Consider the following 14,132-nt stretch of genomic DNA (forward strand, 5'->3'; position numbering starts at 1 on the left):
GATCAACAAGGAAGAAGCCACTGCTCCAAAACCGCCATAAAAAAGCCAGACTACGGTTTACAACTGCACATGGGGACAAAGATCGTACTTTTTGGAGAAATGTCCTCTGGTCTGATGAAACAAAAATAGAACTGTTTGGCCATAATGACCATCGTTATGTTTGGGGGTAAAAAGGGGGAGGCTTGCAAGCCGAAGAACCTCATCCCAACCGTGAAGCACGGGGGTGGCAGCATCATGTTGTGGGGGTGCTTTGCTGCAGGAGGGACTGGTGCACTTCACAAAATAGATGGCATCATGAGGTAGGAAAATGATGTGGATATATTGAAGCAACATCTTAAGACATCAGTCAGGAAGCTTGGTCGCAAATGGGTCTTCCAAATGGACAATGACCCCAAGCATACTTCCAAATTTGTGGCAAAATGGCTTAAGGAAAACAAAGTCAAGGTATTGGAGTGGCCATCACAAAGCCCTGATCTCAATCCTATAGAACATTTGTGGGCAGAACTGAAAAAGCGTGTGCGAGCAAGGAAGCCTACAAACCTGACTCAGTTACACCACCTCTGTCAGGAGGAATGGGCCAAAATTCATCCAACTTATTGTGGGAAGCTTGTGGAAGGCTACCTGAAACATTTGACCCACATTAAACAATTTAAAGGCAATGATACTAAATACTAATTGAGTGTAGGTAAACTTCTGACCCACTGGGAATGTGATGAAAGAAATAAAAGCTGAAATAAATTATTCTCTCTACTATTATTCTGACATTTCACATTCTTAAAATAAAGTGGTGATCCTAACTGACCTAAGAAGGGGAATTTTTACTAGGATTAAATGTCAGGAATTGTGAAATACTGAGTTAAAATGCATTTGGCTAAGGTGTATGTAAACTTCTGACTTCAACTGTATGTGTTCATCAGTGAAAATACATTGGTCTAGGCAGGGGTTTGGCTGTGAATAAGGATGATGTGGCGATATTGAAGGCTGTGTGGAGATAATTTATATTGCACACATTATAGACAAGTCTATGAAAATGCTGTCAGAAACACCTCAATCTAAAGATGATAAACGAGGGAACTAAAGAGAGGCCAACTCCATCCTTATTACCTCGGCCCTGAGAGTCCTTGAAACCATAAGTTTCAATGCCTAGTGTAAAGAATCAAAAGGGTCAGGCAGCTGTGTGAACATATAGCCACGGGAAGTAGGGGTGCTGAGGGTGCTGCAGCACCCCCTGAGAAATCTAAATCAAATATTTTTTCCCACCAAATTAGTGCACTAGGCCTGTATTGCTCCTGTATGAGCGGAGAAAAATATTAGTCAGACAAAAATTCTCAGCATTATGGATATAAACCCTACATGCGTGGCTGTCACACTATGATGTTGAAGCTCTGTAGTGTGCAAGTGCTCTGTCCTCGAGTACAACCAGGACATTTAACATAATGAACGAGCACTGCCTTGAAATGATGAAATTGGGCTTTGCCTGTAATCCCCACTATACACATATGCAGTCATTATAATAAGACGCACAGCACACTGTACGCAATCCTTTTACATCAGTCAGATAATGAGCCACTAGAAAGCTACATCTGAGCACACTTTATCTCCATCACAGTGACACAGAGACTCTTGATGACTGCATGGGAAGTTGAAATACAGTGGCAAGAAAAAGTATGTGAACCCTTTGGAAATACCTGGATTTCTGCATAAATTGGTCATAAAACTTGATCTGATCTTCATCTAGGTCACAACAATAGACAAACACAGTCTGCTTAAACTAATAACACAAAAACAATTATACGTTTTCATGAGATGTTAGCATGTTCCAGAGATTTCTGTAAGTCTTTAGCTGAACAGCCACTCCCAGGGAGAGTAGCAACAGTGCTGAACTTTCTCCATTCATAAACAATTTGTCTTACTGTGGACTGTTGAACATCAAGGCTTTTAGAAATGGTTCACATCAGGCAATGGTTCTTGTGAATAACAAACTCAAATTTTGTGAGTGTTTTTTATAGGGCAAGGCAGCTCTAACCAACATCTCCAATCTCGCCTCATTGATTGGACTCCAGGTTAGCTGACCCCTGACTCCAATTAGCTTTTTGAGAAGTTCTTAGCCTAGGGGTTCACATACTTTACCAACCTACACTGTGAATGTTTAAATGATGTATTCAATATAGACAAGAAAAATACAATAATTTCTGTGTTTTTAGTTTAAGCACACTATGTTTGTCTGTTGTTGTGACTTAGATGAAGATCAGATCAAATTTGATGACCAATTTATGCAGAAATCCAGGTAATTCCAAAGGGTTTACATACTTTTTCTTGCCACTGTAGCTCTGAATATCATTACTCTCCACTATTTTTCAATTTAACTTCAATAATCTGCCTCAATTCCCTGTAAGAACGCAAAAATCTATCATATTTTCAGAGAAATACTTTAATCCACTTCAAATCCCATTGGATATTTCTAACGGACAGGGTTTGGGTACGTGTGGCCAAATCGACTAGATAAGTAAGGCTACTGTGCAATACATTGGCAGTACTTCAGCAAATAGGGTTAACTGTTATTAACCAATTATAACCACAGTGCGCTGCAGGACAATTATTGGTCTGATAAGCACCTCACTATAGTTTTTCCTTTATTTAATGGGTAAATAGTTGCATTTGCATTTGGAATTCTGAATATTCAAGATAACTAATTGTTTTATAATAATTGACGACGTAATAAAAAGACAAGGTTAGTATGAGTGAAAACATCAAACATGACATCTGAAACTCACCGCATAGTGAAGTTCTCCAGGGAGGAGGAGCTGGCCGTGAGGATGTAGAAAGTGGCGATATCTGTCTTCTTCAGGGGTTTGGAGGAAGTCTGGATGACAACAGCCTTTCCCAGCTTGAGTTGAGACAGAGATGGAGCTCCCTTGGGCACCTGAAGGAGGCGCACACTGCTAATCCTCTGCATGGGAGTCACAGGGATGTACTCAGCCTGCTGCTGCTCTGAGCTGCCCCAGCGATCCCAATCGCCCTCCCTGCACTCCCCATATGCACTGGGCCGGGCATGGTAGTACAGCTCTACTGTGTTTACCTCTGTTGGGTCCAACCTCCCCGGGCTAGAGCTCTCTGCTGCGGGACTGAACCAGCTGGCTACAGGCTCCAGCTCAGCCATGCATGTGCCCCTCAGACCTCCAAGGGCACAGGAGCCCCTCACCTCCTGAGTCTGCCAGAAGGCAAACACCGTAACACAGGGCAACTCATCCTTTAGCCCATCTGTTCCCCTGTCCCAGTCCCTCCCAGCCACATAGAACAACACCCGCACCTTGGGCATGGAGGAGTAGACCCGAGGGGTCAGCACAAAGGACTGGACCTTCCAGTTGTAGGTGAATACCCCCGGGGCCCGGAACAGCTGCACAGACTGGACCAGGTCTAGAGGGACAGGCTGCTCTGTGGACAGGGGCCCATAGCTGGCATTGACAGCAGGAGGCCGGCTGGCTCTCAGGATGACAAATGGCTGTGTCTGTGTCTGCATGCTGGAGTTCCTCATGATGTCCTGACCGGCCTCCTTCAAAAATAAGTAATCTACGTCTTTCACCTGGTAGTTCACTGGAAGGAACACAGGGAATGGCAGAGAGCTCTTAGTGTTGTCTGACATCTCCCGGCTGTCCATCTCTGTGGGAAAGCAAAAGACAAAACATTACCCTTAGGTTAACAGACAGTGTTGTTTTGATGACATGTAGAGGAAATTCATGTTCATCATTTTGGATGGACTAGTGAGTCACTAGAGACCCTTAACCTCTGTTAATAGCCTACGGCCCGGCATTAACAAGCCTTCCGGCTACTGGTCAGTTTCTCTCAACTCTGGGCTACCTACCACAATCGGGGTCAGGAGTTTTATAACAGGATCCATTGTTTCATGGTTATATCAAGTGGACAGGAATAATAGCTGGCCTCAATCATTAAGTACAAAATCATAATAATTACCTGAGTACAAAGATATCCCAATAAATTATTAGTTTAATGGGAATTGCCAAAAAGAAACCATCCAGAGATTTCCAGGAACTAGACTTGAGGCAAGCTGATCAACTAGATGGGACATCATCATTAAAGTGACCATTTACTTAATCTTCAAATTCCCATAGTATACAAGAGGGTCTTTATATTAGAAATCATACCAGGAGCAGCTAAGAGTATTACTGTGTGTGATGCAGTGGCAAAGGAGCACTGGTGGGACAGCAGCAGAACAGACTACATTCCCTTGATATCATCCATCATCCAAATCAAGTCAATCCCATTCCCAAATGAGAGTGATTTCTAGTGAAAATGACCAAAGTGCGGGACGGACTACCTGTCATGAACACTTGGTGTCATGGTTCCACCTGTCACCAGAGGGAGGCAGAGACTGTCCTAGAGACAATTATGACACTCAGGTGTGTTCTATTACTCATTATGATTTCCCTGTTAAAAGAGGTGTGTTTTCTGTTGTGCTTTGCAGAAGTGACTTGACTTTCATCCTCCCTCTTCTTTCAGATCAAAACTTTTATGTAAAACCAAATGGCAAAGTAGCAAGCAATAATATCTGCATGATCCGATGACATGCATGAAAGCACATATTATTTATTGGCAGGTTTTACTGTATCAGAGATTAATTAAATGGGATTACTCCCTGTAAATGATGTAATTCCAGCTATATTGACTTGTATGCCTTAAAACAACTTGACCTACCTAGGTGGAGGCTGATCTGGTCCTACACAGGGCAGCATGTTCATGGTGTGTGTGTTTGGAGTAGGGTGAGGGTGTCGAGGGGGACAACAGCATTAGAGCCCTCTGATCCGGCATAAAAGCATGAGGGGTATGACACAACTGTCTCTCTGGAAGTGAACTGAGGCGCAGGTCCACAGGCCAGCATCCACTCTCATTTGCCCCCATTTTGATAGATTACACATTATGGCTGCTGACCTGAGGCTGCACTGTCAATGGGAGGCTAATTGGCCTACTTGGTGGGAGAGAGAGAGAGAAGCAGCCTGGTATGTGCTCATTAACTGAGATGATCTCATACTCAATGGCACTCAACAGCACTCTGGCTTTGCTAATAAACTGTCTGTTAAAAAAAGTATGAAACAGTCTATTCTCCTCTTAAGTGTAGACCTATAGCTTGATTTTGCAGTATAATGACACAAAATAAAATCAGGTGCTTGTTCATGACAAATTGCCACATTCTATTCTGCCCAGAGGACAGAGCATCTGAGCCTTGTAATATAACGTAATTTTATTAATTCATGAATTATGAACTAATACACAATGCATGCATCTTATGTGCCAGTGATGAGTCAACTGTTTGTAGCTATAATCAATAATGTCCCTCTTTACAACTACTGTTGATCTTATAACTGTCATAAACAAGCCTACTCCCTAAGTTTGTTTAACTCACTGCTTTAGCACACTCTGCCAACCCGGATGTCTTAGCCGTGTCTGAATCCTGGCTTAGGAAAACCACCAAAAACCCTGAGATCTCCATCGCTAACTATAACATTTTCCGCCAAGATAGAACTGCCAACGGGGGCGGTGTTGCAATCTACTGCAAAGATAGCCTGCAGAGTTCTGTATTACTATCCAAGTCTGTACCCAAACAATTCGAGCTTCTACTTCTAAAAATTCACCTTTCCAGAAACAAGCTCCCAGCTGTGCCCTCTATACCATATGTGAATTGATTTCCCCCCATCTATCTTCTGAGCTCGTGCTACTAGGTGACCTAAACTGGGACATGCTTAACACCCCGGCCATCCTACAATCTAAGCTTGATGCCCTCAATCTCACACAAATTATCAATGAACCTACCAGGTACAACTCCAAATCCGTAAACACGGGCACCCTCATAGATGTCATCCTAACTAACTCGCCCTCCAAATACACCTCTGCTGTTTTCAATCAAGATCTCAGCGATCACTGCCTCATTGCCTGCATCCGTAATGGGTCTGCGACCAAACGACCACCACTCATCACTGTCAAACGCTCCCTAAAACACTTCTGCGAGCAGGCCTTTCTAATCGACCTGGCCGGGGTATCCTGGAATGACATTGACCTCATCCCGTCAGTAGATGATGCCTGGCTATTCTTTAAAAGTGCCTTCCTCACCATCTTAAATAAGCATGCCCCATTCAAAAAATGTAGAACTAGGATAGATATAGTCCTTGGTTCACTCCAGACCTGTCTGCCCTTGACCAGCACAAAAACATCCTGTGGCGTTCTGCATTAGCATCGAATAGCCCCCGTGATATGCAACTTTTCAGGGAAGTTAGGAACAAATATACACAGGCAGTTAGGAAAGCTAAGGCTAGCTTTTTCAAACATAAATTTGCATCCTGTAGTACTAACTCAGAAAAGTTCTGGGACACTGTAAAGTCCATGGAGAATAAGAGCACCTCCTCCCAGCTGCCCACTGCTCTGAGGCTAGGAAACACTGTCACCACCGATAAATCCACTATAATTGAGAATTTCAATAAGCATTTCTCTACGGCTGGCCATGCTTTCCACCTAGCTACCCCTACCCCGGGAAACTGCCCGGCACCCTCCACAGCAACCCGCCAAAAGCCCCCACCATTTCTCCTTCACCCAAATCCAGATAGCTGATGTTCTGAAAGAGCTGCAAAATCTGGACCCCTACAAATCAGCCGGGCTAGGCAATCTGGACCCTCTCTTTCAAAAATTATCTGCCGAAATTGTTGCAACCCCTATTACTAACCTGTTCAACCTCTCCTTCGTATTGTCTGAGATTCCCAAAGATTGGAAAGCTGCTGCGGTCATTCCCCTCTTCAAAGGGGGCGACACTCTAGACCCAAACTGCTACAGACCTATATCTATCCCACCCTGTCTTTATAAGGTCTTCGAAAGCCAAGTTAACAAACAGATTACCGACCATTTCGAATTCCACCGTACCTTCTCCGCTATGCAATCTGGTTTCAGAGTTGGTCATGGGTGCACCTCAGCCACGCTCAAGGTCCTAAATGACATCATAACCACCATCGATAAGAGACATTACTGCGCAGCCCTATTCATCGACCTGGCCAAGGCTTTCGACTCTGTCAATCACCACATTCTTATTGGCAGACTCAACAGCCTTGGTTTCTCAAATGATTGCATCGCCTGGTTCACCAACTACTTCTCTGATAGAGTTCAGTGTGTCAAATCGGAGGGCCCGTTGTCCGGACCTCTGGCAGTCTCTATGGGGGTGCCACAGGGTACAATCCTCGGGCCGACTCTCTTCTCTGTATACATCAATGATGTTGCTCTTGCTGCTGGTGATTCTCTGATACACCTCTACGCAGACGACACCATTCTGTATACTTCTGGCCCCTCTTTGGACACTGTGTTAACTAACCTCCAGACGATCTTCAATGCAATACAACTCTCATTCCGTGGCCTCCAACTGCTCTTAAATGCAAGTAAAACTAAATGCATGCTATTCAACCGATCACTGCCCGTACCTGCTCGCCCGTCCAGCATCACTACTCTGGACGGCTCTGACTTAGAATACGTGGACAACTACAAATACCTAGGTGTCTGGATAGACTGTAAACTCTTCTTCCAGACTCACATTAAGCATCTCCAATCCAAAATGAAATCTAGAATCGGCTTCCTATATCGCAACAAAGCATCCTTCACTCATGCTGCCAAACGTAAAACTGACCATCCTACCGATCCTCGACTTCGGTGATGTCATCTATAAAATAGCCTCCAACACTCTACTCAACAAACTGGATGCAGTCTATCACAGTGCCATCCGTTTTGTCACCAAAGCCCCATACACTACCCACCATTGCGACCTGTACGCTCTCGTTGGTTGGCCCTCGCTTCATACTCGTCGCCAAACCCACTGGCTACAGGTTATCTACAAGTCTCTGCTAGGTAAAGCCCCGCCTTATCTCAGCTCACTGGTCACCATAGCAGCACCCACTCGTAGCACGCGCTCCAGCAGGTATATCTCACTGGTCATCCCCAAAGCCAATTCCTCCTTTGGTTGTCTTTCCTTCCAGTTCTCTGCTGCCAATGATTGGAACGAACTGCAAAAATCTCTGAAGCTGGAAACACTTATCTCCCTCACTAGCTTTAAGCACCAGCTGTCAGAGCAGCTCACAGATTACTGTATATTACCTGTACATAGCCTATCTATAGTTTAGCCCAAACAACTACCTCTTCCCCTACTGTATTTATTTATTTATTTTGCTCCTTTGCACCCCATTATTTCTATTTCTACTTTGCACATTCTTCCACTGCAAATCTACCATTCCAGTGTATAACTTGCTATATTGTATTTACCTCGCCACCATGGCCTTTTTTTTGCCTTTACCTCCCTTATCTCACCTCATTTGCTCACATTGTATATAGACTTATTTTTCTACTGTTTTATTGACTGTATGTTTTGTTTATTCCATGTGTAACTCTGTGTTGTTGTATGTGTCGAATTGCTGTGCTTTATCTTGGCCAGGTCGCAGTTGCAAATGAGAACTTGTTCTCAACTAGCCTACCTGGTTAAATAAAGGTGAAAAAAAAAAAAATATGTGTCCTTACCACAGAGTTTAGAGAGATTCCCCCCCAAAATGTCCATAATATTAATTTCCTATAATGTTATCTGCATGTGTAGTGACACACCTTTCTGTTCCATTTGTCAAATTATGACAAAAGATGCCAGAGAGAATGACATGTCTGTCACTGGATTGTTGATGGTTATTTTTCCTGAGGAGGAGGAGGGCTTGGAGCTTTTTGTAAACTAAGTCAAACTAAGTCTTGTCCCTCACGGTCTGTGGCGTGTGACAGGTCTCTACATCATCCCTCCTTCGACCTGCTTTTATCACCAAGCAGACACCTGTGCAGTGGTTGGAGAGCTTTACGTAGTCAGGGAAACAGTTTGTGTGTCACAACGGAGACAAGTCTACGGAGTGACCCCCAAAGAGAAACACAAATGGATGTTGTTGTTTTTCTCACACAGACATGTACAGTATCTCAATCATCTTCCTGGGCTGGGGCAGGGGCTGCCTCCCCCTTAGCTCCACCAGTGGCCATTGACAGATGTGCTGTTTAATACCAGAGCTGGCAGTATTTCCCACCACTGTGAATAAACACTCACTGGGCCTTTTCTGCTTTGGCATCTCTGCAGGAGGGTGATGTGCTGCAACTGTGGCAACACATATCACATGCTATTATATCTTTCTCAAGCTGGGTTTGACTGGTCATCTGTGCTCCCCAATGTATTTAAGAACACTTGAGTTAGCTCTGAAATCTAATTGTGCTCAATGCAAATAATGCACTAGTGAGTATATACTGTATGTTAACAGTAGCATTTGCTGAGACAATAATCACTGATTCTCCACTGTGATTCTCCACTGTGAAGCTACAGTATATGTCGTGCGTATGTACTGTATTTCCTCTCTCGCCATGATAAACGATTTGCATCCAGCTGATAAAGAAGGAGCCAAATTCCTCCACCAGCTGTTTCAGTACATAGCTGCTCCAATCCCCCAACTTGGAGACTGACATCTTTGACTTTTCTATTTTCCTGTCCAGAAGAACAATATCTATTCTGGTCTGCAGAAATTCACTTGTCTCCATTGACATTGTTGTTTTCCCTCTTGGATCATTCTAAATCATTTCAATCCCTTTTTGACTACACCCCTTTTTTATTTGAACGAAACCCTCTACCATATGTTTGCCCATGGTAGAAGTGATCAGAAAGTTACTTTTTGGACCTGAATGCCAAAACATTTAGGAGATAAAGATTGCTCAAAGTTGACCCATTTTGCATTCCCCACGCTACTATGAGACATCCAATGCACAACCGAATCCATATGCTGAGCACAACATAATATGCTGTTAATCAAATCTATGTTACAAATTCTACAGTTGATTCCAAATGAAAACATCTGTGTATAGGTTACATTTGTACAATAGGATAGGCTATATTTCTTGAGAATATGAAACTGCAATTGCATTAAGCAATTTATATATAGTATATTAGAAATGAAACGAGGGAGAGGGAGAGAGATTTTCAGATCTGATTAAACAAGACTGAGGCGACCTTTAAACATAATCTTCAGGTACCTTTTCTCAGAATAAGTCACTACTTGTTGGCCTGTTAGATACAGAAAATAATCAAGGCATTAGAACACAAGGAACAGGGAGAAGGACAGGACTACATTAGGCCCGATGTTCTAAAGTTGGGGGTAACAACAGGGTTACAGTACCATTAGGATCACTGGACACAGTCAAACAATTAAGGCCGCTAGAAAAGTGAGGAGACTGAGGCAAAAGCTAATTAATGGCATGGTTATACGTGTATGTAGGTCTGCTTGGCATTGTTCCCAGTAGTGGTAAAGCTGCCAGCTGACCAATGTCTGGACAGCACAGGATTGCTCACTTAAGAGTATAAGCTCTGTACTTACTGTAGGCTACTGTGCAATTACAGTAGGCTATTTGTTGTTACTAGGAAACAAAAGATTACCCATGCTGTCATTCTATGCTATTTTCAGCAGCATTATATTGAGACCAACAAGTATACATGTCAATGTCTCTTTTAATACAGAATTATCTATCACGCTCAGACAAGCTATTCAACTTGAGTTTGTCTTGATGGAACCCACAGATTTAAGAGGACCACAAACCAAACAAACCTGGCCTATGCTGCATGGTGTTTTGAAAGAAAAGTAACAGTTTAACTCCATGCATTCTAATGTGCTATAATGAATGTTTATACTTGTGAAGAACAGCCTGTACGTGATCCGACTTCAAATGGCATGACAGAGACATGACACAGATGTCTCACTTATTCCACTTGAAGTGTTGAATAGAGTCTGTAATTTTAGGTAAAGACGTTGTTTACTTCCATATTGCCTGTGTCCTCTCCCCAGAGGAAAAGTCAGGCATGACCTAAGTATTTTAGGGAGAAAGCTCTCCTAATAGCAATGGTTTACTTGTTGAAAAGACCCTATGTCCCTGCAACCGCTACATAAAGATAGAAACGTGATAGAGCACTGATCATATGTGTACAGAAAGGGAGAGGAAGGGAGGGAGATGCTTAGGCCTGTGTGGGGATTGGTAGGGATTGCTATATCCAATGAGACTCTTAAAGCTGGTTTTATCAGGATTTCTCCCTTTTTGTCCTCTTTATCCAGTCTGTTTATTATAATTCAGGAAGGCCACATCGTCTGGAAATAGCTGTCTTTAAGGCAGTTAAAAGCTTTTCAGCAAATGCCTTTGTGATGTGGAATATTTGCTGGGTTTTTAATCAAAGTTCACAGGGTCCTGTCCATTTCATTACTGAGGTGATGTGAATGAGTACAATAATGTGTTCTGGACTTCTGCTAATATGCACTGAAACTCCTTTTCAGCTCTGCTGCACACTGAGACTAAACTAAGGATTTTTTTTTTTACATTTTGAAATGTGTGTCCATTTCATAACCTAATGACAGTGCCAAATGTCCCATAAAGTACTGGTACACAGTACATAATCAAAAACATTCTCATCCTTATAAGGTTTGCTAATCTAAATGCAAGTTACATCCGCACTAACCCTCAATAACATAAACTCTAAGTAATAATCAAGACTTAATAAGATCGATTAGTCTTAACATGCACTTTGGAGTAATTAGACTAAGGTGGATCTACTTGGCCTACTGTACCTGTATACCAGTATTCTCACAAAACTGAGTGGCACCTAAACTGGACTAGGCACACTCATTTCAAGCCATTGTCTTATTCACTGGACAAATGGGACTTTTTGTGTCATATAAGGGCAGTTGACCACAATGACCAGTTATCATGGTGAAATTGCAGTCTGTAACTATGTTGCAAAGCCAATTGACTGATGGCAGTGTGCGTATTGTATTCATAAAAGTACGGCATAACATTTCAGAGGAAACTATAAAAGTTAAATACATTTTTAACCACACGGGTATACTGTCTATCTCATATCAGCTCCTTGATCATATAATATACTCGTTTGTTACACATTATCTAATGGAATACAAATAAACCTAAATAATCATTTATACTATTTCAACATCATAAAGAGTCTGCAATTAAATATGTACCAAACAAAAACATACAAATAGAATAGAATATGCAGATAGTCACTCAGGCTGATTGTAAACCCTTTTTGTATGGTACATACCTTGCGTGACAATTGTGACAATCGTCGCTAGGAATATCTGTAAAATCCTCCAGATATGAGAGTAAACACTCATTTTGGCATCCAACTGTCACTTTATTACATGTAAATTCCCAGGCTCGGAGTTTCAACAAAGTGAATAATGGTATACTTCATTCATTTCTACCCAGGAAGTGAACTTGCCTAGGGTAGCCTACAAAATCACACCTGTAAGAAGAATACAGCCTTGTCGTGTGCACTCCGTGTGTCACATAAACTATGCATTGAGCTATCAGATACGGTCTCAAATTTGGAAAAGTTCTGCGTAACGAGTTTGGAGACGTCCTGTCCAAGTCCTTGATCAGATTGCGATCAACGTAGTTTCTTCTTTGTTTTTCTTTTGAACTTTATCCCTTATGCCGCCGTATTGAATGCGATTATTTGATAGAGAAACTCCATCTGATTCATTTTGAAGTCTTTGCATCCGCTCCCAGACTCAGACGTCTACCCAACTTTGACCATCGTCGGGACGCCGCTGCAATGTACAGTGAGATTCACAGATCATCGACTGCCTTGTGCACAATCCTTGGGGCACTAAAGGCATCATGTCATCCGGTCAGAGCACGTCCTATGCGGTGGCGACAGGATTTAACAGCATCTGTAAATTAAAAACAAAACCATGATAATTTGGGATTCCACATCCATGATGAGGAGATAGATGGACTACGGATGATGTACACAAATAGCCTGACTACTGTACATGCTGCTAATTACACTGACCAGTCGACTATAGCCTGTTAGACCAGAACATAAATTACTTATTTGGGGTTTTGACAATATCCCATTGTAGGTTTTAGAGTAGAGGGTGCTCTTTAAAAATTTTACTTTTCTCCAATTATTTGTTCAATTATTTTAGGGGGAGATTTTCCTTCCTGTCCAGTTTTGAATCTGGGTGGGATATATCATGACATATTGCCATAACTTTCCTAAACTTTTATAAGTGGGGCAATACGAATGTGATGGACATGGTGGACATGATGCTCTCCATCTCTGATTGGCTCATCTGTAAATGCATGAGGTAAATGAGGCTAAACCATGCTGTTGTGAACGCCTACTGTTAATGCTATAGTGGTGGAATTCTAGTGCCCCCTGTTGGCTATAGATGAGGAATTATAAGAGTAGTCCACTGTATGTTGGTGGATTTGGAGTATTTTACATGCCTATATTCCTTGCAGTCAGTTACATCAGCAATTATCAGTGTTTGGAGCTCATTGTCTAAAGGGTTGTCATTTCATTAGAATACAGAGAACTCTAGATTTTGACAAAGTTGTCAAGAGTAAGACAGGTCTATGGCATACTGCATGGAAGTTAAATATTTGTGTCAACCACAGTAATGTTGATATTCTCCTAAAGCTTTGGCAACAGTTTTAGACTGTGGGTTAACCCAACAAACATTGTGCTCGGGGTGTGCAGATATTGGATTAGGATATGTAACAAAGTGAACAAAGCTTCAAAAGCACTCCGTACCTCTCATGTTATGATTAATCTTCCCTACTCTGGCAAGCTCTTGCAGCAAGAGGTACTGATGTTTTCAACACTGCTGTAACTGCTGTCGCTTGCAGCTGTACTCCCCTGTATTGGAGCACCCTGTGAGCAGTGAGGGGCTTGTTCAAGTCAAGCATCCAAAGCAGATGCCAGGGAACACACACACACATTTCATATTTATTCAGGAATTGGGTTGGGGTTGAGGTGCTCCACTATGGCAATAGCTAACAGACTCTCTATGGTCACGCTTAATTAATTGTGTACTAGACTTCACGGATAGAGAGTCAGGGGGAAGATGCCACAAGCTACATTGAGCTACACCTCTCCCCTCGCTGCAGCTCTGTGATAAACTGTGTGGTGGTGGTATGATGGTACAGTACCTGGGCTCTGCTGCTGTAGTGCTGTGGTGCCGTAGGGTCATTTAGATCCTCTATTTACCTAAAGCTGCACCATGGAGTAC

At 42.5% G+C, this 14,132-nt stretch overlaps 1 protein-coding gene across 1 annotated transcript in view; it reads right to left on the minus strand.

Moving 5' to 3' along the window:
- LOC139576867 (transmembrane protein 132D-like) overlaps nt 1-13,078 on the minus strand; it is a 53,292-nt gene extending 40,214 nt beyond the window's left edge. The window contains exons 1-2 of the mRNA XM_071403413.1: nt 12,152-13,078; nt 2,775-3,660 (exon numbers count right to left, since the gene is read on the minus strand). Of these exons, the coding sequence (XP_071259514.1) occupies nt 2,775-3,660; nt 12,152-12,224 (959 nt within the window). The 5' untranslated portion in view covers nt 12,225-13,078. The remainder of the gene's footprint in view (nt 1-2,774; nt 3,661-12,151) is intronic.
- Nucleotides 13,079-14,132: the final 1,054 nt, after the last annotated feature.

Source organism: Salvelinus alpinus, chromosome 5 (assembly GCF_045679555.1).
Source record: "Salvelinus alpinus chromosome 5, SLU_Salpinus.1, whole genome shotgun sequence".
Taxonomy (NCBI): Eukaryota; Metazoa; Chordata; class Actinopteri; order Salmoniformes; family Salmonidae; genus Salvelinus; species Salvelinus alpinus.